Below are 26,011 nucleotides of genomic sequence, written 5' to 3'. Positions count from 1 at the left end.
CTACTGCAATGTGCTCTACATGGAGCTTCCCTTGAAGAGCATTCAGAAGCTTCAACTGGTACAGAGTGCATTGGTGGTGAGAGTCTTTTGCACTGACTAGTGGTCTGCTTCCAAATGCAATTCCAACAACCAATAGGTATTGGTTATTACTTATATAGCCCTGCATGGCATAGGTTCAGGTTATTCGAAGAACCGTCTCATCCCTAGGGGACAGGCCTACCCCACCCATGTCAGCAGAGGTGGCATGCTGCAGATCTTGTCAGTCAAGGAATTCCCGTTGGCAAGGTCCAAGAGAAGAGCCTTCTCTGTCATGGCCGCCGGGATCTTTGGAACTTCTTGCCCCCCTTGAGGTCAGATTGGTTCCGTCCCTCCTAACCTTCTGCAAGAGCCTGAAGATCTGGCTTTGTCTGTTGGCCTGGGGCCTAATGGGGGAATATCATGCTGGAAGTGCTTATTGGACTAATAGTTGATTCAGATCCCCACTCCGCCTATGTGTCTTGCTTCCTCCCCTGCCATCTTTTAATTACAATTTTGTATTGTTTTAACTACAGTTTTGTATTCTGATTATTATGGTTTTATCCTTTTTAATATTATATGCTGTCCAGAGTTGCTCTGAGCTGAGATGGGTCGGAAATAAATAAATGGTACCATTTCTGGATTGGTCACATCTTGGTCATTTCTCATTGAGATTCAAGATGCTGGTTATTACCTGGCACAGGGCCAGATTATTTGTAGGACTGCCTCTCCCTGATGATATCTGACCATTCCACCAGATTGTGTAAGCCTACTCCAGATTCCTTTCGTTAAATGTTACCATCTAGTCGGGCCTAGAAAGTGTGTCTTTTCTGTAGCAGACCGTATCCTGTGGAATACCCTCCCCCTTGGAGTCTGGCAGGCCCACACTTTTAGCTTTCCAGAAAACAGACTTGCTTTTCCCCCTGGCACTGATAGAGTAAGGTTGGAGCCCCAGAATGTATAGACTTGGTGTATGGAAATGAGAAGTCAGGCGACTGGTTTTCTGGCTTATTGTTTGTGGTTTTATTATTTATGTGAGCCATCCAGAGTTTTGTAAGATATGGGTAGCCATATGATTCTTTTAAATAAATAAAATATCAGTTTGATCATATAATATTCGGATTAAAAGAGGAAAGATATGAGTGTAGCTTGCTCCTAAATATAGTTTGATGATAATAGTGATAGTATTTAGACTTGCATACTGCTCCATACTGCTTTACAACATTCTCTCAGCTATTTACAAATGTCAACATATTGCCCCCAATAATCCTGGTCCTCATTTTATCAACCTCAGAAGGATGGAAGGCTGAGTCAACTTTGAACTCTGTCAGGATCGAACTCCAGGGTGTGGGCAGAGTTAGCCTGTAATACTGCATTCTAACCACTGGTCCACCATGGTTCCTCTGGTTCTTTTGATAATATCCATGTTAACTAAATGATGGTGACTTGAGGACTAGTGCTGGAAAAGGCTTGTAAATTTGCAGTCTATGAAAACAGACACCCTAGAAGTTTATTTTCAGAAGGTAGAAAATAACAGGAGAATCACTGCTAAGACTTAATGAAATAATGGTTTAGAAAGAAAAGAAAAGAAATAATACCAAGTAAATTATTATTTTAGCAGAGGATTTTACTGAGTGTGGCATAAATTAGTATTCAAGTCAAGCAGATCACAAGCTTTAAAAGGATCTGGCATTTAAGGCTCACGTGTCCAGTTCAGACTGATAATGTGATCCATGTCCTCTGTGTGTGTAAGCTGTACACAAGAACTCCACTTCCAACCAGGCGTTTACTTGCTAGTATTTCTGTCAGGATGAAGGTTCTTGGCATGGTTTCAGGTATTCCATTTCTTTTCATCCTTACTGTGCATTAGTAGAGGGATAAATCCAGTCTTAAAGTCAAAGTAAAGTGTTCATTGCTTCCTTTATAATCAGGAACAAAGCCAATTATTTTACTGAAGGGAGCTAATTGCTGTGAATTCTGGTGAAAAGCAAAATCCTGACTTAGAACATGGGATCATCTGTTGCTCACTCTTGCTTGTATGATTCATCACATGCCCAGAAAAATCCTTCCATTTCACTTTCTGCCTTCATTTTTAATAATAATGAAATAGTAGGAACCTGCCATTCTTTTCAATGCAAGCTGTTTTCTCACTTCTTCATGTTGCATTTGATGCTTTTAAAATATTACATTGGACACTGTCTCCTGGTCCTCTCCATTGGGAAATATTTGCACCTCAAAATTCCATGAGTCAACACTGTTAAGAGAATCAGAATGTATGATTAGTAAATTAATTGGGTCAATCATCTTCACCAAAATGTCTATACTAATATTTTATTCTAATCGTCCCAAAGGTGCTTTTTCAAGAGGCAACTGGACTTTCTTGTTTTTCTTTGAAGATGTTTCACTTCTCCAGCTCTGACTGGATGGTTGGGAATGGAAGAATTTATATTCCTTGCAGACAGCTGGTAATTTGCATTCTTTTAGAGAGTCATTGAAGCTACCTGGAGGTTTATCTGTGTCATCAGTGTTACCTGAGTAGTTCAAATGGATGTGGAGCCTTCTTGGAACTGTTGAAAGGACTGTGTTGTAGACTGGAGATAGATGATGTCATATCCCTCCCCCTCAGTTGCCTTGTCATGGTTCCGAGTAATGCTCCCAATCAATTCAAGACTCTGAGGCTGTGGCTGTGGGTGCATCATATTGGCACGTTCAAATGTGAAACCAACTCTGAATAATTCCTGCGCTTTGATATAATTAAAGAATAGATATTGTCCACCCCCCTTGTGTCACAGTTCTCGTTAACCAACAAGAACTTCTCATCACTCCCCCCTGCCATTGCTAGGGGCACATTCAGCTGACCTTGGTTCTCATGAGCCGTATTGCTGTTATGTCTGGCACTGTAGACGAAAACACTCTACGTTCCTCACATCACCCTCACCCTCCCCATATGCATGGCAACTTAGAAATGAAACAAAGTAAAGTATGGCTTCAGCTAAGGTCGTTTCAAGAGTTGACGTGCCTCTTTAAAAGCACCTTTGGGACAAGCATGACCTAGATGCCTGAGAATCTCCATAGACTTTATTCTAATATGTCCAGGTCACATAGCAGGCTTGATTTAGCACAGATTCTAAAAATAACTTGTCAGGCATGTGTTAACGTAAGTTCTTAATTCTTTTTTTTTCCCCCTTAAAAACAATCTATACGGTTATTTTGTCCTAAATCCAATCAGAAGTCTCGTTCATCTTTCTCTTTGACATAAATACTACGCTTATGGTATATGAGTCATATTTTTAAATATTATTTTCACACTTTCCCCGTTAGTTGATGTCATGCTTACTCTTGCATTAGTTCCTTATCAATAGAGATTTCTGGAGTCCTAATATGACATGACTTAAGTGTATCTAAAACTTTTTTTTACGACTGTGTGTGTATTAATTGGAATACTTTGTGTTCAGATTAATTCTGCATGCCAGCCTGAAACTATATCTTGTGCATGTTAAACCACACCTGTTTTCTGAAATAATATACTGTATGATTATTTATATTATATATATGCGTTACTAAGAAAGAATTTAAAAAAAACTGCAGCATAATTTGAACAGAACTGTTTGCTTTTTTGGGCGTAAAGGAAAGCAAATTAGTATTTTTTTTTTATTTTTTAAAAATATCATCATCCTTATCTTTAAATGATAAGGTTGGTACAACAAATGGCACTTTCTTCTGGCTCTCTTGGCAGGGGTGAAATGCTACCGGTTCGCACCAGTTTGGGCGAACCAGTAGTATAAAAAAAGCTACCAATTCGTCCAAACCAGTATTTCCAACAATCAGCTGTGCCATGCAATTTATATTCGCTAGAAAGCAGGAAATCCTGCTTTCTAGCAAACCAGTGCATGCGTGTGCAGCGAACCAGTGGCAACCCACGGAGGATTTCACCACTGTCTCTTGGTATAGTATGATGTGAAGTAGGAAGCAAGAAAACAAATGTATATTTGTTTTTCCTTTCAAGTAGGTGGCTCGACACCCTTTGATGTTTTTAATTTGCAATGTGTTGCCCAGCTTGATATTAGCTGGCATTCTGGATCAGCTGACTTAGGCTGTATCTGTATCTCCTCAAATGTGCCTTCTTCAGCTAAATAACTCAGGCTCATATTGGTCAAGTTTAACAATTCAGTTTAATGATTCAAACTGATCCTTAATGCGTAGCGACAAAGGTTTGTGCACAGTTTATTTTTACCACAACATCAGTCCACATGGAACTTTTTGCACAGACCCATTAAATATGAAATACTTTCTGGCATAAAGAAAAAGATTTTCCCCTGTCTTCACTTTAGGAAAGATGACTATTAAATAAAAATGAAAACTGTTCAATATTTTCTGATCAGATGTATATAAAGGATTTATTTCAGTCTGAAATTTTATACCCAATTAATAGAACACTCTGACATCTGTCTTTGATTACTTAGTTTCTTTTATTTTCCCATTTGTTTTTTATCCTGCTGGGTTCAGCTAAATAAGAGACTACAAATCCAACCTCATTCAGCAAGCTATAGAGCCTAGTAGAATATACTTCTAGATAACCGTATCTAATATTCCACTGTCAATGAAGAACAGGTGTTCTTAAGGCATGTTTTCTTCTTGTTATTCAATTCAATTATAATACACAAAGTCAATTCCAAAAGGCTGCTTAATTATGGGGACAAGTTGCTCTATCGCCAATATTTTGACCAGATTTGATTGCAGGATAATTTAGGATATTCCATTTTGTGGATTTGCTGTGGATTTGATTTATATGATACCAAGTAGCCATTTTTAAAGTTCTGGGATTTTCTTTTTCTTACTAGTTTCCATTTGTGCTACAGCAAACCCTTGCAATCTGTTTTTTATTAATGTATTTTAGTACTGTTTGAAATATGGCTCATTGCAATGAGGTTCAGCACATTGTTGGCAATATTTTCTGCTTCTCTGCTTATCTGGTTTATAGTTTGAACACTTACATTTACTGTTAATTTTAAAATGGTTTCCGTACTTTGTGTTGGCAAAGCTTCTAAAACTTGGCACTCACCAAAATGTTTTTCTTTCTCACAGATTTCCTTCCCAGTTGCTCTTAGGGCATTTTGCAGAATGCCCATGCCTTACAGTAAACAAACTTATTTTTTTAATGAAAGTAGAGCCTTCATTGTTATAATGCGTAAACACAGCCCAATGAGCTGCCAACCACCACTTCTTCCTGAAACACCCATTTATGACACGCCATAAATTAATATTTTAAAATCTCTCAAATATTGAAAGATAGCTCTTTGACAGATTTAATTGAATTACACGGGCAAACATCTTCCTTGACCATCAGAAAAGCATCTATTCAAGACAGAGGATTGCTTTTTTTTAATTCTAGGGTTTTTTTTTTTAATATAGATTTCAGGAAGTGAATAGAAGGCAGATTTTGCTGATTAGTAGTTTATAAACTGGGAAATAGTTCCACTGTTTCTGGATATACATTAATCTGAATTATTAACTTGGGGTGAGGGATAGTGGTACCTCCAGTAAATTGAACTTTTTATAGATGAGGAAAGTAGCCAGAGTGCTGTTGCACAGTCATAATGACCATTGGGTTCATCCAAACTGCTATACAGAACCCAGATATTCCCACCTTGCTGTAAGGGCAATGCCCTGCTTAATACCCTGCTGGTTGTCAAAATTTAAGACATTGTTGCTTCTTGGCCTTAAAACTAAAACCAAGTGTATTATCTTAATTACTAGAAAATTTATTGAATTTCTCTGAAGCACTGACTACTGCATATTCATTGTAGATCATGTGTAAAGTTAGAGTTGTTTCTCTTAGACTTAGTTGCCACAATTTTATTCTTTTTTTTTTAACTATTCTGTCTCCTCTACAATGGGGTGTCTTGTTATTTATGTTAAACTCAACATTTCAGATTTTGTACATGTAACTGTATTCTGTCCATATATTTCAATGGCTTATCTGGCTGTGCAAAGTGCATTTATTTAAGCAGTATAATTTTTGAAAAATATTTTAAGAAGGCTATGCATTACCTACCATGTTTCCTCTAAAATAAGACATCCCCTGATAATAAGCCCAATCGGGCTTTTGAGCACATGCGCTAAAATAACCCACCCACCCTCGAAAATAAGCCCTATCCAAAAATATTTAACCACATGCGCAGCCGGGTCCTGCCATTTCCTCTGGTTAGGGTTAGGGAGACAGAGCTAGAAATCAGGTAAGATGGCAAGAGGAGCCCCGTCTTGCTCCACGCGTCCCAAAATAATAAGACCTCCCCGAAAATAAGGCCTAGCACTTATTTCGGGGTTCAAAAAAATATAAGACAGGATCTTATTTTGGGGAAAACATGGTGGTAGATAAGAAAAAGAACACTGGCAGGTTGGGCAGGTTATGGGTCCCGTCAGCCAAGGAACGTTACCTGGCAGGGATTAGGAGACATGCCTCTCTTCTAAAGCCCCTGTCCTCTGGAACATTCTCTCTTCAGAGTTGAGGATGATCCCTACCCTGTTGGCCTTTAGTAAGGCCCTGAAGACTTAGCTTTGTACCTGAGCCTGGGAGTGTTGAAGAGCCTAATTTACTGGCTATATTTACATCTAGTATGGCTTTTTTATTTCTTGGCTGCCATATATATTTAATTTTGTACTGTGTTGTAACTATTTTTAATTGTTTTATGATTGCTTGCTGCCCAGAGTCACTTGCTTGAAATGGGGTCGCTATAGAAATCGAATAAATAGATTAAATAAATAAAAAACAGAATACAGTGTTTTGTAGAGTCCTTGGTACTGAGCTTGGTTCTTTGCTTGCAGATGTTTCATAGCCAATTAAATAGCATTATCAGTTCTAGTGACTGTGTTTTATCCCTGTTTATATACAGTATTGTTCCCTTGCAGTGTTAGTGAGGGTGTAGCTTTCTTATTTTCTCCTTGATTGTTTGGTGTTAATCCTTTTATCTAGCTGTTGTCTATTTGTTGGAGGGAATGTGTTTTTGGTCTTTTTTGTTTTGTTCATAGCTTTTTTGTTGTCTGAATGGCATGTAAATATAGTTTGTTTCTGTGTGCCCATTGATGACTGATTTATCCAAACGCCAAGCTTCCAGGAACTCCCTAGTTCCAGCCTACTTTGGATTGGTCTGGCATGCTTCTAGTTTCCTAATTGAAACTATGATTGAGTATGTCCATGTGTTGTGATATTAAGGAGTTTCATTGTGTCTTCTGTCTGCTACATGGTGTTGATGGATATGTTCTGCTAGTTTTCTGTCTGTCCTATATAGTAGTTGTTATACATTTTACACTGTACGTTGTAGATGATTCTTGTTTTTTCTTCTTGGGCTACAGGGCCTTTTAGTTTACTTAATAGGGTTTGGGGAGCTTTAGTTGGTTTCTTTACCACCATAATGCTGTGTGGTTGTAATAATCTATCTGTTGTTTCTGATATGGTTTTGATGTATGGTAATGTTACCCTTTTTCATAGCTTGTGTTGGTTGTGCTTATTTAAACAAGCAAATATGCTTGGCCACTTTATCTCAATTACAGATATAAATCCCTTCTAAAATAAGCCTACATTTTCCCCCATGCTGAAGGTATGAAAGAAGCCTTGAAGTAACTTGCTCAAAGACAGCAAGGAAGCCATAAGTGAATTGAAATTGTGAGTTAAGGACTATGAATGTGCAAATCAACTTAAAGCTTATCTTTGTCATTTGTTTTGCACATTTGTTAATACAACTTTTCCCAACATAGCTAGGGTACCCCAAGGTTATATCTTAAGCCCAATACTCTTCAACATCTCCATAAATGATGTAGATGAAGAGATAGAAGGGGAACACATCAAATTCACAAATGACAACAAGCTGAGGGGAACTTTAGGAGATAGACTCAAGATCTAGAATGATCTTGACAGACTTGAGCACTGGGGCTTAACCAACAAAATGCAAAGCAGTGGTGAGGAAAGTAATATTTTACACTTAGGCAAGAAAAACCAACTGCACAGGTATAGAATAGATGATACGTGGTTCAACAACAGTAACTGAGAGGAATCTAGGAATCCTAGTATGTCTAGGAATCACTTTAAATATGAGTCTGCAATGTGTTACATCTACCAAAAAGGCAAATGCAGTCCTAGGCTGCATCAGCAGAGGGATTGTACCAAGATTGCATGAAATGCTAGTATTGTTTCATATTTGCACTTGATCTTACCTGGAAACCTGCATCCAGTTTTGCTCACCATGGTATAAAAAAAGATGTTGAGACTCTAGAAGGAGAAGAACAACAAAGATTATGAGGGAATTGGGGGATCCAACATGATGAACAGTTGTAAGAACTGGGTATGTCCAGTCTAACTAAGAGAAGGACTAGGGTGACTTCATAGCAGTCTTCCAATATTTGAAGGGCTGCCACAGAAAGAAGGGGCTGACCTCTTCTCCAAAGTACCTGAAGGTAGGACAAGAATTAATAATTGTAAATTTATGAAAGAGAAATCCAACCTAGATCGAAGGAGAAATATCCTAGCAGTGAAACCAATTAGGAGTCAGGGCAGATGAATGGAGCTGAGAGTTTACTGGCCAGATGCCCTTCCTGATGCCTACGCAGGGCTAGCAGCAAATATTTTCTCTTTGTGCCCAGAGAGAGAAATACCTACTGCTACTTCAGATTGAACTCACAGCTTCCTGATTGTGAGGTGAGAGCTCCATTTGTAGGCTCCCATGCCACTCACCCTATGCCCTCTCTATTTTAGTAAAAGAATTGATTGTCTGATGTCATGATAGGTGGCAGAAATCAATATTTTGGTCTCATTTAGTAACCATCATATGGAACATCATAATTAGTACTATAGAAAAAAGATGAATGGATGGACCAACCAAACAAGAAATACTTCGTGTCTATTAAAGTAATAGGAGAAAGATCTGTATGACGATGACAATATTATTGTATAGAGTTAAGGAATATACATGCAGAATTAACTATGAATGAAACATCTAAAATATATCCACATGGGGAAAAAAGACTTTTACTAGAATATCTATGTTGTTGTTGGCATGTATTAAAGTGAGGAATAGGTGATAGTTCCATGTTAAATTCAAGAGAATATTGATAACAGCCGAAATTTGTTTTAGGAAATGAATAAATGATTAAGTCTGGGGGGAAATGATTCTGCTAGGTGAGATGAATAGATAGGTGATAATGAGATAACAGTGCAGAAAAAATGACCGGGCCATTCAGAGACTTAAACATGAATCACAATAATGAATGATGAGCTTTGAAAAAAAATTGTTTTGAAATTGGTGGTTTAAAGATTAAAAAATAGTTTAAAAGTATGCTTGTTTTGATTGCTTAAGTTGAAAGAATGAGAGAATTAGTGTGGAATACAATGAGAATTTCTGAACACAGAAGAGATCAAAAGCATGTCTTAGAAAAAAAACTAGATATGGATGAAGAGTAAAGTAAAAGAAATGAGAAAAAGTGAAATGACTGCACGTAAAGAATGTGTGGGTTGTGCATGAGCAAGTATTAGAATATATAGAATCTCCCAAGAGAATTAATAGAAAGTCGGCATTTAAAAAGGTGTGGACATAAACAATTTGCCTCAAATAAATGCTACAGTGGCTGGAGAATTATCATTGTGAAATATGGTCTAGGTAAATTAAAATAACATTTAAATTGTTATGTATTTTAATGATAACAATTATAGTATTTACTGAGATTCTAAACTTCACTTAGTTATGTTAATAACTTTTACTTGTTTTCCTTATAAAATATCGGTGAAGAATGTTAAGCAATTATTGAAATCCTATATGAAATAACTACACCCAAGGCCAGTTCTACTATTCTGCCTTTTTTTGTAATGGCAAGGATATTTTGGGAAAATATTGAATTATGGGGGGGAAGAGGATGAGTTTCTTAAATCTGCACTGATTCCTCTCAATATTAGGCAAATTCTTTTTCAGACTCAAATTCCGGATAAAGAAAGATGCAGTATAACAGAGTTGGAAGGGTCCTTGGAGGTGTTGTTTTCCAAGCCTCTGTTCAAGCAGGATATCCCACACCCGTGGTGGCGAAACTGTGGCACATGTGCCAGAGGTGGCATGCAGAGCCCTCTCTGGGCACGAGCGCCATTGCCCCAGCCCAGCTCCATTGCATTTCTCTGTCACGTTTCCCGCCAATGTTTGCAGGGAAACAAAAGTTTGTGAGACTAAAAGAAAATTCACTCACTCAATTCCAACTTTTCACGAAAGAAAAGATCTTGCGAAGTTGGAATTGATTGAGTTAACTTTTTCACTCATGTACTTCACAATGGGGGCGATGGGGTTTTCTTCTGAATCCCATTACGACGGGGAGCCACAATGGGCCCTGCGTTGGCTTAGCAAAAAACAGCTGACATCTGGTCAGTTGCTTTTCCTGCAGAGCTGCCTGCTCTCTCCCCGGGGGGGGGGGGAGAGAGAAACGGAGGCAGAGAGAGAGGGTAGAGGGAAAGAGAGAGAAAAACAGAGAGAGGGAGGGAAAGAGACAGAAAGAAATAGAGAGAGGGGGAGAGAAAAAGAGAAACAGGCAGAGAGAGAGAGGTGGGAGGAAAAGAGAGAGGGAGAGAAAAAGGGAGGGAAAGAGAAATGATATTACAAAAGTTTTTCTTTTTCAATGTTGCTAAACGTAATATTTCAAAAGCAGGGGGGGAAATGAAGGGGCATAAAAGTGCATTATCGCGTTTTTCATAGAACAATTAGTTGAACTCCGCCTTCTTTATCATTATTTTAGGTAGTAAAACCTCAGCATTCAGGTTAAATTGCCGTGTTGGTACCTTTTTTTTATTATTATTTTTTTATTCAATTTATATACCGCCCTACTCCCGAAGGACTCAGGGCGGTGAACAGCCACAAGATAAAAATACATCATACAAAAGTTAAAACCAATTAAAAGTACATTAAATAATTTTGGCCCAAAAAACGAATTTAAAAACACCCAATTTGTATAAAACTTAAAAGCAAATTAAAAGGGAGAGTCAAGCCAGTCCAGCCTGCTGGAATAAAAATGTTTTGAGGGCGTGGCGGAAAGTGCGTAAATCTGGGATCCTCCGTATCTCCAGGGGAGCTCATTCCAGATGGCAGGTGCCCCCACAGAGAAGGCTCTCCCCCTGGGGGCCGCCAGTCGACACTGTTTGGTCGACGGCACCCTGAGGAGCCCCTCTCTATGAGAGCGTACTGGTCGGTGAGAGGCTACTGGTGGCAATAAAGAAGTGGGTTTTGGGTTGTAGTTTGGGCACTCGGTCTCTAAAAGGTTTGCCATCACTGTCCTACACCATTCCAGACAAATGGCTGTCCAATCTCTTTTTAAAGCCTCCAATGATGGAGCACCCACAACTTCTAGAGGAAAACCGTTCCACGGATAAATTGTTCTCTCTGTCAGGACATTTCTCCTTAGTTCTAGGTTAGATTTCTCTTTGAATAGGTTTACAACTGTTCCTTTGTGTCTGCTGTCAGCACTATCATAACTCTGAATGGTCGCTAAATGCATGTAAATTGGGGATTACCTGTATTTGCTAAGCAATCAATGCATATCTGTTATAGGTTCAAACAAGAGGGAGTGTTCTATCACATCTGCTTTTACTGCTCAGCAGCTATTAAGTTTTAATTGGGAATATCTAGGGAAATATTTCAGCGATTTTGCTTGTCCTGAACTTAGATACGCCTCGTAATCTTACGGTGGAGAAAGTCAAGACATCTGCTCGACGTGAGGCAGAGTATGGAATGCCACTGCAGAAAAGAGCAAGGCGAAAACTGATGGCGTCTCCTCTGACAACTCAAAATCTTCAAGATTCCAGCCAGTCATGTCCTAACCCTATGGTGGAATCCCTCAGCGAAGCCTTCTGCCCAATTGCATATACACCTGAGGTCTGCAAGAAGCCGGCGGAGGCTCTCTGTACAGGAACCGTGATTAAAAAAGTACTGCATACGGCAACTCTTGAAGAAATGAGTCGCATGGCACAAATTCAGGAGCCATTAAAGCAGAGCAGCACCAAAGATGTTACATATAATGTCACCCCAGAGTGCCACAGGAACTCAACTATGCTTTGTAAAAATAACACAGACACTATGGACTCTCCTGATGCAGCCAGAAGCAAGTCAGAAGCAGCCAACAGCACAAGTGTTTTACAAAGGTACTTTATGTAGAAGATGAAATATAAAATGTATTTTTTCCCATCTTAGTCCCGTTTTCTTTTTTCTTTTTAACATGCGACTATAAATTCCTTCCTTTAGTTTTACGCTAGATTTGCCTTAATTAGAATTCTTGATGTATGAATAGTACATTCAGGTAAGAGAGCTAAAATATCTGAAACTCCTATCTTATTAAAAAAAAGGCTAAATTTCAAAATTTATAGTACTGCAGGTCCTACTTTACTGTTTTTAGTAGAGTCTATTCATGCTTGCATTTCCTTTTGGCATATCCTGCCTGCTACCTAAAGAGAGCAAAGTAAATGAAATAGGTTGCATATTCCTTGCTCCTTTCATTGAGCATGCAACTAGCAATAGCCCATAGACGTAAATACCACTTCATAGTGCTTTACAGCCTCCTCTAAGCAGTTTACAGCAGTTTAAACTGCTTATTTCCCCAAACAATCTGGGTCCTCATTTTACCAACCTTAGAAGGATGGAAAGCTAATCAGGATCGAACTGCTGGCAGTCGGCAGCATTAACCTGTAATACTGCATTCTAACCACTGTGTCACCATAGCTCTTTTCCTTTAACTGCAGGAAAGATGAGCAACAGCAAAAGCAACTGATTTCAAATTAGTAATGACTGGACTTTATCAGTTGTTCAACAATACCAAATTCTAACATGAACCATGTGCACATTTTTATCTGATTGTGTAAAAGCTTTTTTTTTGGGGGGGGGGGCACTTCTGTTGTTGCCCTAATGTTAAAAGTAGCTATTTCAAAGGCAGATCTAAGAAGGCAAATCTGTGATGGAAGCATCCAGATAAACAAAACTTGATAGAGTGAATTTTATTTCTGCCCTGAATGTAGCAAATGAATTCCATCGATTCAAAGACATTTGTACTCCATTTGTAGCCTTTGGAAGACATATTTACAATGTTATCTGAGAAATTCTTGGCCCATGTTTGAAAAAGTCTATTCTTTGCATCCCTAGGTTAAGTTAAGGCTTACCCAGAGAACATATTGTGATATCCTCTGATTAAAAATAAAATTATCAGAGCTAGCAACAAAACTAACAAAGTTTTGAAATTTAAAGCCAATAGTGTACATTCCATTTCTGTGTCCTACTTTATTTTGGAAAACAAAAGACCTTTGAATGCAGGGTTTTTTAAAATAAGATTTTTGATGACAACTATTATTGTTCTTAATTTCAGGCTTGGCCTTCCTTCGTTGTTAAACAGACAACCAGGTGCCGTGTGTGCAAAGCCATCTTACATGGCAATGACATCTGCTGCTACAAGAAAAAGGGCGTTATTAAGGTATGTAATGTTTCAAGTCAATTTGCTAAATTAGTACTGAAATTGGTATTTATTGTGTCTAATATCTTCCACTGGATCACAAATTAGGATTGACTGGAAAGATTATTGCTGAGCCAATGGAAGTTTTCTCTGGCACAGTGTTGGTCATTCAGTGACTAGACTTAATTTACAGAATGACCAAAATTGTGCCAGAGAATGAAATTTCACTGGATAACTTTGGATCAATCATTGTTTCTTGGCGAACATGCTTTTGTGGGAAAAATAGGATGAAGTGCAATATACACTGTCTTAGTATGTTTTTAGTTTCTGTTGTTTAACATCAAAAAAAACCTGCCTTTCTCCAAGTCTTCAGGGATTCTAGATATATACAACAAGCTTTATATGGTTAATATTGAGTTAGTATTTATACTGAACTCTTCTGTATGAATTCCAAGGCACTTGTCTTTTGTTAGAAGTGCCACCCTGCCTTTACCTGAACCCATCGTTTTGCAGTAATTTTTGAAAACGTCCAATAAATTGGTGCTGTCTAAAACAACTTTGACAGGTTAATTAGTATTGATTTGGCTAGTGTGTAGAATAAAATTTAATGCAACTAAGCCCACGTTCCTGTACACATTTATTTTGGAGCAAATGGTATGGAAATGGGTGATAATTATTCCTTGGCAAACATATGTAGCAAAGAGATGTAATTAACAGTTTCTAAAGTGTTCATATGCATGCTTTGGTTTTTGTCCATAACTTATTATCTGCAAAATTTTGCTGTGACAGTTTTTTTGTTGTTATTAATGCTTTACCAGATTGGCCACAGGTTTTTGTGTGCCTACTAGAATGAATGTTTAGAAAAGGAAAACAAATTTCCCCAAATTAAATTAAATTAAATTATACTTATTTTGCTGTTTCTAAGAGAAGAAGACAAAATAAGCATAGTCTGTAACTGTCCTTTGCAGTAAATGCAACAGTATTTGGCTTTTTATTTTCAGGAATTCAAAACAGTTTCCTGCAGTTTCCAATTCCATCACTAAAAAACCTGGTTCTTAAGCAGAACATCATGTGATCACAATGAGTTTATGGCCTCACTTCCATGGTCATTAAGCATGACACCCTCTGTTGTTGAGACATCATGTATCAATGTTTTGCAATTTTATTGTCACTGACTGCTTATTTGAAGCTGGCTGTCAGGTGTGCAAATAGCAATTATATGACCCACAAGATGTTGCATTGGCCCTAAAAGCCCTTTGATTGGGAAACACGCAAATCCCAATCCCAGGGACATTGCAACCCTAGTAAGTATGAGGACCTGTCGTGTAGTTACTTTTTCAGCACCATCATAATTTCAGATGGATGCTAACACAGGCCATTTGTTAAGCAAGGTTTACTTGTAATACACAGTTTCTTGCTGGCTTTTAGATGAAGACAAAAAGAAACACTTCTGATAGGTTTGACATGCTTAGAAAAAAAATTAAAAGCCTCCCTCAATCCTCTCCCAAATGGAGAGAAATATATGTATGTTTATCTGAAAGAAAGACAACCTTGGATTTAAGATAATCCTTTCCTCCCCCAGGAATGGTAGGTGAATGGATACATGGACTCTGTAAATAAATAATCCTGCGCAATCCCAAAGGTGCTTGTTCAAGAGACAACTGGACTTTCTGGTTTTTCTTTAAGACGTTTCGCTTCTCATCCAAGAAGCTTCTTCAGCTCTGACTGGATGGTGGGGAATGGAAGGATTTGTACTCCTTGCAGACAGCTGGTCATTTTCATTATTTTAGAGAATTGTTGAGGCCATCTGGAGGTTTATCTGTGTTGAAGGGTCACCTGAGTAGTGCAAATGGATGTGGAGCCTTCTTGGAACTATAGAAAGGACTGTGTAGACTGGAGATAGAGGATGTTGTATCCCTCCCCCTCTGTTGAGAGAGGGCTGTTCAGTTTTTATATAGATGGCCTCTTTGATCCCTCTTTCAAACCAGCGGTTCTCTGTCCAAAATGTGGACTTTGCTGTCTTCAAAAGCGTGTCCTTTGTTTTTTAAATGCAGATGGACTGCTGAATCTTGTCCTGATGAGTTTGTTCTCCTATGTTGTATAAATCCTTCCATTCCCCACCATCCAGTTAGCTGAAGAAACTTCTTGGATGAGAAGTGAAATGATTTCAAAGAAAAAAACAGAAAGTCCAGTTGCCTCTTGAAAAATCACCTTTGGGACAATCATGATCTGGGTGATTGAGAATCTCCATAGACAAAATCCTGTGGAATAGCCAGTTTCCCCAATCTAGTCAATCTAAAGTTGTTAATACTAGTTTAACCAATCCTGCATGCAATCTTCCCCACATGCCCAGTGTATGTGTGTATACGATCCATTTGAATATATCATAGCACTGTATTGCAGTGCTATGATAATCCAGAGTACATTCACATACCCATAGCTTTCATCAGGATTTGTTGAATGTTCCAGCAACAAAGAAACTATAGGAACTCTAAAGAACCAAAGCAGAATTCTGACTCAACAATATTGTGCTTAAAAACAAATGGTTTTAAACATGTTATTCTTCAGTTCTGCATCCAGCAGTGGATTAACAAACCAGCACGATCAGGTGACTGCCAAACGCCTAAGACGAGATGTTGGCTCAAGTAATAAAGCACTAAGAGTACCTATAACCTCTGGTAAGTGTAAAATTTATAATGTGTAATAATTATGTCAAAATGTAAGCAATATACAGCTATATAGGAAGCTCAAAATTATAGATTGACATATTCAGTTGATCATTTTTGCAGTCCTTTACTATGATAATGTAGTCACACATTTTTTGATAGTTTAGTCTCTTAAAAAAACACACACACATGAGCCACAGTGGCACAGTGGTTAGAATGCAGTATTGCAGGCTAGTTCTGCCGGCTGCGGCTGCCTGCAATTTGGCAGGCTCAAGGTTGACTCAGCCTTCCATCCTTCTGAGATGGGTCAAATGAGGACCTCAATTGTTGGGTCAATTGTTGGGTTTACAGTGTCAATATGCTGACACTGTAAACTGCTTAGAGGGGGCTGTAAAGCGGTATATAAGTCTAAGTACTAGTGCTATAAGTTATTCACTGAAAGGCCCTCAGTAAGGAGACCGATATTAAAACAAAAAGAAGCGTATGTTGAACTACTTTTAGATTTATCATTTGTTTGATTTATTTAAATCTTGGTGGTCCATGGCCACAAAAAGTATTTAAAGGGGGTCCCTGGTGAAGAAAAAGTTAAGAAACACTGCCTTAAGATACCGTAATAAAAGCCTCAACAGGATACATAGTTGATCTTAAGGGAAGAAGAAATCTCAACAAACACATTAAGAAAGAGGTTGAAATAAAATTGTAGCTTTGTTAAACTTTGCCCAAATATATATTGGGAATGGTTGCAACTTACTTATTTGTTCATGTCATGCAAGGGGAAATTAAAGGCATACAGTATATGAAGAGTTACGTATAAATAGTAAAGATAGGTGGAATTACTTCTTCACATACAATTCAGATATGGGATATCCTTTCAAAAGAAGATAGTGTTGGCCTTTATATTCACCTAAAAATGGGATTTCACAATCCCTAGGAATTATCAATGACTACTAATCATGTAGATATATGTCTCTATATAGCATTTGCTAAGAAGCAACAGGGACATCTGGTGTGCTTGTGGAATTCCAAGGTGCATCTGGTTGGCCATTATGTGAAGAAAAATGAAGTCCTTTCCTAGCTTTCTTCTGTTACTTTTAGAATCCTTGCACTTCTAAAAATATTAATCACATCTGGGGGTGGCGGAGTACATATAAATAAAAGTAATGGAGATCTGGTCCTATTAACTGCCATTCTTCCAGGCAGAATTACTGCTCTCCCTGTGGAATTCATTTGAAAAAGTGTTGCATGTAATCCTTCCCAAGCTCAAAGAAGCTTAATACAGAAGCGTTATCAGAGCCCCACACAATGCTATCTTCAAGTTGCTAATTATTTGTACTAAATATTAGATAACAAAGGACACCAGTAGCGGTCCCTGTAATTGTATTGTTCAAGAGTCATGCAATTGAATGATTAATGTAGAAGTTGCAGCACACCAGACATGCTTTGAATTGTAAGAAGCGTCAATATTTTGGGATGTGTATTTGTGCCTCTCCTCTGAAAGAGGCAGTAATGATGTACCACAGGAAATAATCCTTCTGCACAAGTTGCTATTTGTATTTTGTTATTGTATATCATTTATATTCAATACACTTGTCATTCCTTTCAGCAAAATATTTCATTTGCATTACCTCTGTGTAAAAGGATAAGTACAGAAAAAGGAAGCCATCAAAAAATAAGAAGTCCATTTTTGGAATGTACCATGAGCAGAGTATAATATGAATGAAACTTTGCAGCATAGGCTATTTTTGAATAGAGATGAGCCTTACCCAGAGACATTTGGCATGCTCAGTTGTCAAAATGTTTTAATTCAGAATCTAAACCATTTTTGTTTTGATTTTTATTCCATCTTTCTTTAATTTTATTTTATTATTATGCAACTGTACTGATACAGGAATCAATTTATTCAATAGCAATAGCACATATATACCGCTTCACAGTGCTTTTTGCAGCTCACTCTAGGCGGTTTACAAATGTCAGCATATTGCCCCCAACAATCGGGGTTCTCATTTTACCCACCTCAGAAGAATGGAAGGCTGAGTCAACCTTAAGCCTGGTGAGATTCGATCTGCCAAATTACAGGCAGCAATTAGCAGTCAGCAAAAGTAGCCTGCAGTACTGCATTCTAACCACTGCGCCAGCACGGCTCTTTAAATAGTTTTAAAAAGCTTTCACTGATGACAAGCTCATCTAAATGGTGGGATTCCTAATTATAAAGTAAAATTTTGAAATATAATAAACAGAAGTACAACTGAAAAGGCATCCTCTAGGCATCACCCATCTCAGGTCCAATGTGTAGAAGATCAAAGAGTTACAACGATACTTAAAAAGAAGTGACTTATGACTGTTTTTTACCCTTACATATATTGCAGCATTCCTATAATCAAAATTTGGGCACTTGGCAACTGTCATGTATTTGTGACAGTGGCAGAATCCTCCAGTCACCTTTTGCAACTTCCTGACAAAGCAAAGTCAGTGAAGAAGCCAGATTCACTTTAGTAACCATGTTACTAACTTAACAACTGCAGTGATTTCCCTGAACAACTTGGCCTGGAAGGCCATAAAGTGGAGGGAAACTCATTTAACAACTGTCTTGATTTGCAACAGAAATCTTGTGCTCAGTTGTGGTTGTAAGCCAAGGACTACCTGTACATAATTTGTAATTTTTTATATCACTCTGGACACTGTTCATACATTTTTTGCATTTTAAATACACTGAATAAGAATTTTATTTTTTTTTATTGCATGCATTTTATGCGTATTTTATTGCATGCATTTTATGCGTATATAACTTTCAATTTGTATTTAATAACTTGTCAGCTCTTCTGGACATCTCTTTCCCATTATTACTTTGTGTTTGCCGTGCTTGTCCTATTTTATAGCTTAAAAGTTATAGCTTTCAGTAATCTAATGCCCTCCATATGTATTAAATTAAAATTGCATCATCTCCAGCCAACCAGTTAGTTGTCCTTCAGCACAGCTGGAGAGCATCAGGCTATATAAAGATGTTTTAACATTCAGGAAATTAATAAAATTGAGTTTTTGTTTTATTAATATGGCTTCTGGTGTTTTGTTTTGTTTTGTTTTGTTTTGTTTTCTTCCCTCTCTTTAACATGATTTATTCTTTTGTTCCCTAGGAATCAGAACAAGAACCTGGAAACGTAATGATGGGCTAAGAAAACTTCTGAAAAATAATTTGAAGGAAAATGCATTAGTAAGCACAAAAGTAGGCCGATCAAAAGAAGCATGAACAGTAATTCTGAAGTGAAACTAAACCTTTGTACAATTTTGATTTCTTAGCAAAAAGAGTGAAACTAACAAATATGTGGTGACTTTGGAAATTAAATTTGCAAATGCTTTTAATGCCCACATCTGGCCTCTAGTTTATCATGTAATTGGAACCCTCATCAGACTTAAGGATTGCTTTGTGCAATACTGTTCAATATCTTTGGTTGTCTGAATGGAATTTTGTATCATTTTCTCTCAACATGCTGTGTAAATTACAGAATGTGTTTTCTTTTACATTCCATACCATGAAAGTTTCCCAAACTAGAAAGTTTCCATATGTACTGGACTATCATTCCCTACATTCAATTTTGTCTTAGATCATGGGAGTTTTAGTCCAAAACGTCTAGAGATAAAATCGTTGGACAAAAGTGTTAGAGAAATCTCCTTGTATGTAAAACTATAAGTTGTCTTCAGAATTGATTGTGACAATTGATTCTCATGTCTTTAGGTACTTTTAACTAACTCTTCTAGACTTATTGAATATATTTTCCAAAAAAAAGACTATCCAATATCTATTTTAATTGTAACATTAACAGCTCGATGCCTACAGAAGTCATGAGTCTTTTGTTCTCCATTTTTTTTAACATTCTGCCTATTTGGGGAATACATTCCAGGAAGTATTTATTTAAAAGGAAGGTATTAGCTAATGTTTAGTTTTACATTTTTCACTTAACTTTCTGAACAAGTGAAATGTTAAAATATGTCTGTATAGTTACAGTAGATTTCGTACAATATCTAGTGTGTTTTGTGTGTGTGTGTGTGTGTGTGTGTGTGTGTGTTGTAGGCTAATTACTGTGAATAAAATTTTCAGTCAAAATTGTATCTGTATCTTTTTACATTTTTCTGCTCGTAAAATCAATGTCTTTTTAATCTTTATTCAATATAAACATTAAAATTATCCCCATGGATTATATTCTCCCTCTAATAGACAAAAGTATTAAATTTCCATTAACTGAACTTGGCCAAAGCCAACTTCCTCCTTGACCACCTTGAAGCAGCATCCAAGCTTAATCCAGATGCTTTTGTCTCCCTAGCAATTAATCACTGTGATACACAGTTCAACAATATGCCATTATAGTAATAAACATTTAAAATGTTGGGTAGAATGAAAGTAAAAGGAAGGACAATAAAAGGAAATTATAAAACTAGAGTGGGGGGGATTGAATAACAAGTAATTTAGATATATGTAATTTAGATACTGTATATATAGAGATAAATATAATTTAAAATATGACAGTCATGTTAGGATTGTTTTTTTAAGCACCATGTGTTTTGGGGAATAATGCTAAATTGGAAAGTCCGGATTTTATTTCAGGATAGCTCATATTGAAAGAGAAGTGTTTCAATTACACAACTTGAACTAATTATGTGAATTTTCATTGACTGATTTAGTTTGTTAAAACTATTTTTGTAAGTAACATAGAAAAGAAGATAGCTGCACGGTTTTCTTCCAGGAGTAGCAATTGATGCCCTCAATATTCTTGGTCATGTCTATCATTTGGCTCCTCACATGGCTGGTAAACTATGAGAGAGTACTTATGTCTTGCTTTCAAAATATTAAATGTACCTACTGGCCCTGAAATGTTGTCTTCCCTGGCTTTTTCAGTGTCCCAGATTTCATCAGTCATTGCCTTATGAACCTTGTCCAGCGCAATAGCACAGAATGTACATAACTGAGTATTTTGACCAAATTCATCAAATATGGTTTAATAATCGTTGGAAAATCCATAGACAAAGCATAGATTAAGTCTGATACCTTTGAGGGAAAATATGCTTCTAAGTTGTCACAAAAGCCTCAGTAGCTGGAAGAGCATCAGCTATCAAACATGTTTCTGATAATTCTGCATGATAAAATTAATATTAAGGTTTAAAAGAAATAACAAGTTGTATTGATTTTTGTGAAGACTGCATATTTTTATTGATGTATTTCACTGATTATTCACAAGCACTTTGCTTTACAAGACATTCCAGATATGTGCTGGTGTGGAAACATGTTTTTAATAAGACATTGTTTATTTCAATATCAACAGCTACTGTTTCAAAGAAAGAAGGTTCTCATCAGACATCTGCAAAGAAAGAAGAGGAATTGGGGTAAATTGGCTAGCTTTTCTTCTATTGCTGTTGTTGCTATTCTTCGTGTGACTTACAACCCTGAATTTTCAGCTCCAAAATCTCCCCCGAAGCGTGTACAGATTGAAGAATAGTGATTGCAGGCAGGGAATACGTATAAATGGAAGATGACCAAAGTAGTAAAGACAAGGGTTGTAGAACAGGAAAACTTGTCCCTGCTCTAATATGCTTTTGTTTAAAAACCTGCTTTCCAGATTTGACAATATAGAACATAATGCCTTCGATGAGCTATAAAATAAAATATATTTAGGAACCGCCTAACTTCACCTATTCACAGGCCATGAACAGTATAAAACTGCAATAATGAAATGTCAAGTGCAGTGGTGGGTTTCTACTGATTCACCCCAGTTCAGGCGAACTGGTGGCGGAGGGAGGCTCCGCTCACCCACTCAAATGTTATTATGGGCACATACGCAGAAGCGCCGCAAGCAAGGTGAGTGTGCTCACAGTTCCAAACCGGTAGCGAAGATAAGTGAGAACAACTACTGGTCAAGTGGCAACGAGTATTTTATGTTCTTAACTTGTAATAAAATTGGTGTGTGCTTTTCTCAGAAGGTTTCCAGAGAAGAATGTCACAATAGAAAAGGGCCTCTTTCCTAGTTAATACTAAATATTTGTAAATGATTGCATAATCAGAAGAGCATCTGACTCAATTGATGAAGGCAGATTTGTATCAAACAGGGCTTTTTCACACATTGACTGTGATTGTTTTGGGCTCTTCCGAGATCGGTAAAATGAAGACCCAGATTGTTGGGGGCAATATGCTGACTATAAACCGCTTAGGGTTGTAAAGCACTGAAATGGTATATAAGTCCAAGTGCTATTGTTATTGTAAGTTAAGAGTCACTAAAAAATAAAATGAAGCTCTTACTTTGTGGATACATGGATATATAATACATAAGCAAGAGCTTTGGAGAAGACTGAATCTTGGAAAATGGAAGGCAATAAAAAAGACTAATAACGGATAACATAGTTAAGTAACTTAACTTGTCATATGTTATCACAAGCATGATCTTACAAGTATTCAAAGAAGCAGTTACAAGCCGATAATTCTGCAATCTGTTGTCCATTAAGTCATTAAGTAAAATATCTTCGAGTTAGTTTCCAGATTATTATCCTAATTCTATGTTTCTTAATCTTGACAACTAAGATGTATGAACTTCAAATCATAGAATTCTCCAGTCAGCAAGGGAATCCTGGAAACTGAAGTCCACACATCTTAAAATTGCTCAGTTTGAGAAACACTGCCTCAACCGATCTCTGGTTAAACCACGGGTATCAAACTTGATTGCGTCATGTGACGTATCGTGACGTTTTTGCCTTTGCAGAGCCAGGGTGGGTGTGATGCATCTGGCGCGCGGGCCACCAGTTTGACACCCCTGGGTTAAACTATCCCTGCCTAAGAATTATGTTTTCACATGTTATTTAAAAGGCAAAGAATACTGGAAGCTGAAATCTTCATAAAGATGATGTAACTAAAGAGGCTTAACGTGGGCTGTTTATATGTTCATTTGAATGGGAGATTGCAGTGCAGAATATGGAATCCAGCAATGACTTCTATAAAAATATTCTCTTAAAAATAGTGTTTCTAGGTCAATAAGTGGCAGACCAATATTACTGAGAGTGGCTTTTGCAGAAAGAAACAAAAGGAGTCGGACTAACAACAACTTTTCAGCATGATGTAAATTGCTCCTTTTCTGCATGCAATGCAATGCCATATATATGTCCAAAAGGATCAGGGTAGCTATAGACCCTATTGGTTACAAGAACATTCAGCACCCTGCTATTCTGCAGATACAGATATATGGAAATATGTGTGTATGTGTGTATTTCATGACATTGCACTTATATCCTTGCTTTTCAATTTGTATGTCCCCTAGATAGTGTCTCCCCTCATGCTGCCTTCATAGCAGCAACCTTTGTGAGAGAGAACTGAATCTGCATCTTCATCATCCCAATCCAACATTCTAACCCTCCCACTGGACTGATATTTGCTAGAAATTATACACAATAATCAGTTCTTTAAATGCAACTATTGCCAACCAAATCCTCTAAATACAGGTAATAGTAAATAACAGTATCTGAACATGAAAATCAGTTTAGTCTACAGAGGGAAGCAACAAAACAATCTTTGGCCATTGCCAACAAGCTTTCAAAAACAAGATTTATCATACTATCTTTAACAACTAGTTGATATCCCCATTGTACTTTCCGTTTAATATATCTGAGGTTCCATGGAATTTTTAAGCTTACAGTTAAGGTTTTTAGTGTCCCCACCAACTCATTTGCTCACAGCCCCCAGTGCATGAGAATCATCTGTCCAGTTGTAATTATATATGACAAAGTTATGCAGTCAATCTGATCCCCATCTGGCTGATTAGAATATGATAAACATACAGGAATGATGACAAAAAATGTACTGTTTGTGCAGCTACATATTTCACATGTAAATCACAGTACACAGAGTTTGCAATCAGGTGAGATCAAGAGGTGAGGCTGAATAGCATGCTCTCAGCCCATATGTACAATAAAATAATTCCTTATTTCCTAGTTCTTATTTTTCCCAGGTATTTCTGCCATTATCAGTCACAATCCATTAGCATTTCCCTTCTATTAAAGTATTCATCTCAAAATGCTTTTTTTAATTTTGAATTTTATAAACATATTATGGAATGAAGTTTTAAGAGCAGATAATTGATTTATTTAGATGTCAAGTACAAGTTACCTCTTCCATGTGCTGGGACAGATAGGCATTTAACCATAGCTGACGTGATCTAATAGAAAGGGAACCATATGAAAATTATTGCGATCCTTTTTAATACCAATTTTTAGATCCTTCGTTGGGATAAATCTCTATGCTGTCTTGTTCATAATGTCTTAGATACCTAAAGGTTCATGGGTATTTGGTGACTCATTTTCCTGGCTATGAAGAAGTACAGCACTGTGTTCTTATGTGTGGGTTGTTTGGTGTGCTAGCAAGTCTGATCTTTGTATATTTGGCATTTGCATTTGACGCACATTTTTTGACTATTGAAACTTCAACTTGAGTCCTAAATCAGAACTTCCTGGAATGGTAGAGAGGAATTTACTTGTCATCTTTAACATGGAGTGCTGGTAAGCTCTCAGAAACCTTGTAGGAGCTGAAGGTTCAATATATATATGGAGATCAGAACAGTATTCATCAAAAGTACATACATAATGAAAAAAAAAGGCTATTAAAAGGTTATGCAAATATCTGGAAACTAATTTTAATGTTTTAAAAATTATATTTTCAACCACAGGCTCTGACACATATGCTTGTTCAGTTTCACCCTAACATGCACACACATTCGTACATACAGTAACCCTTACTTTGAGTATTTTCTTTAATGCTTGCTCATAGGTCATAATAAAGTAGACATACAAGAGGCTAACAAATTAAAAAGTACAAGTGTACACATTAGGACAGGCTTCCGGGTTTTTTCAAATAACTCAGTCATTTGATGCCTGCAACAGACTGTGCTAGAAAACTTCCGATTTTTTTTCCAAACGTAAATTCTGCAACTGAAATTATGCAAATCGGTGCACCTGCTTATTTGATTTAAGCAGCTTAGATAATTACAAATAAAGCCCAAGTTGCTATGAACAGAAGCCATGGAGAGAACCATCAGTTCTGTTGTTGCTCCTCCTGATCAGGGACAATTATCTATTCTTTCCTTAGGAAAAAAAGAAAGAGGTTATCATATCCATCAAACCACTGTTCTTTTTCAAAAGTGGTCAGACAGATGGGTTAGGGCAGTGATAGCTAACCTTTTTGCCGTCACGTGCCAAAAGCAGGGGGAGCATGGGGGGGTCGCGCGCACCCGTGTCCATACCCATAATTCAATATGCCCCACTTCCCCACACATGTGCGCACGACCCCCTTACGCTCCCCACACTTTTGGTATGTGATGGCATGGTGGGCCCGGTAGGCCTCTTTTTCCCCTCCCCAGGCTCCAGAGGCTTTCTAGAGCCTGGGGAGGGTGAAAACGGCCTTCCCCAACCCCCCAGAGGCCCTCCGAAGGCTGGAAATGGCCTATTTGCCAATTTCCAGAAGGCCCGAAAATCAGCTGGCCGGCGCATGCATGCGCACTGTAGCTGACCTAGAGCAACGTTCACCTGCCTACCAATATTGCTCTGCGTGCCACCTGTGGCACGCGTGCCATAGGTTCGCCATCACGGGGTTAGGGAAATACTTTCTTAAGCATGATAGTTTAACGTGTAGCAGTCTGGTCTTATTGATATATTCAGTTTGTTTCCCCTGCGAAATATGTCTTGCAATGCCGCAGGTTGGAAAATGAACAAATATCTGTGATGAACAAGAGAAATTACAGCTGTTATTTTCTTCAAGTCTCGAGCAAACTCAATAGGCGGAATTGAGATTACAGAAAGGTTATAACAGGAAAGTAAAAGACCTTTAATTGTTACTGTGGTGCAGTGAA

General features: G+C 37.6%; 1 protein-coding gene across 1 annotated transcript in view; it reads left to right on the top strand.

Annotated features, from left to right (window-relative positions):
• KIF18A (kinesin family member 18A) overlaps positions 1 to 20,238 on the top strand; it is a 50,719-nt gene extending 30,481 nt beyond the window's left edge. Inside the window, exons 14-17 of the mRNA XM_034417212.3 lie at positions 11,704 to 12,178; positions 13,390 to 13,494; positions 16,042 to 16,151; positions 19,271 to 20,238. Coding sequence (XP_034273103.2) covers positions 11,704 to 12,178; positions 13,390 to 13,494; positions 16,042 to 16,151; positions 19,271 to 19,383 — 803 coding nt within the window. The 3' untranslated portion in view covers positions 19,384 to 20,238. The remainder of the gene's footprint in view (positions 1 to 11,703; positions 12,179 to 13,389; positions 13,495 to 16,041; positions 16,152 to 19,270) is intronic.
• Positions 20,239 to 26,011: the final 5,773 nt, after the last annotated feature.

Source organism: Pantherophis guttatus, chromosome 1 (genome assembly GCF_059756535.1).
Source record: "Pantherophis guttatus breed Tessera chromosome 1, ASM5975653v1, whole genome shotgun sequence".
Lineage (NCBI taxonomy): Eukaryota > Metazoa > Chordata > Lepidosauria > Squamata > Colubridae > Pantherophis > Pantherophis guttatus.
The sequence above is the reverse complement of the archived record's forward strand: the minus strand, read 5'-3'. Positions and strand labels throughout refer to the sequence as shown.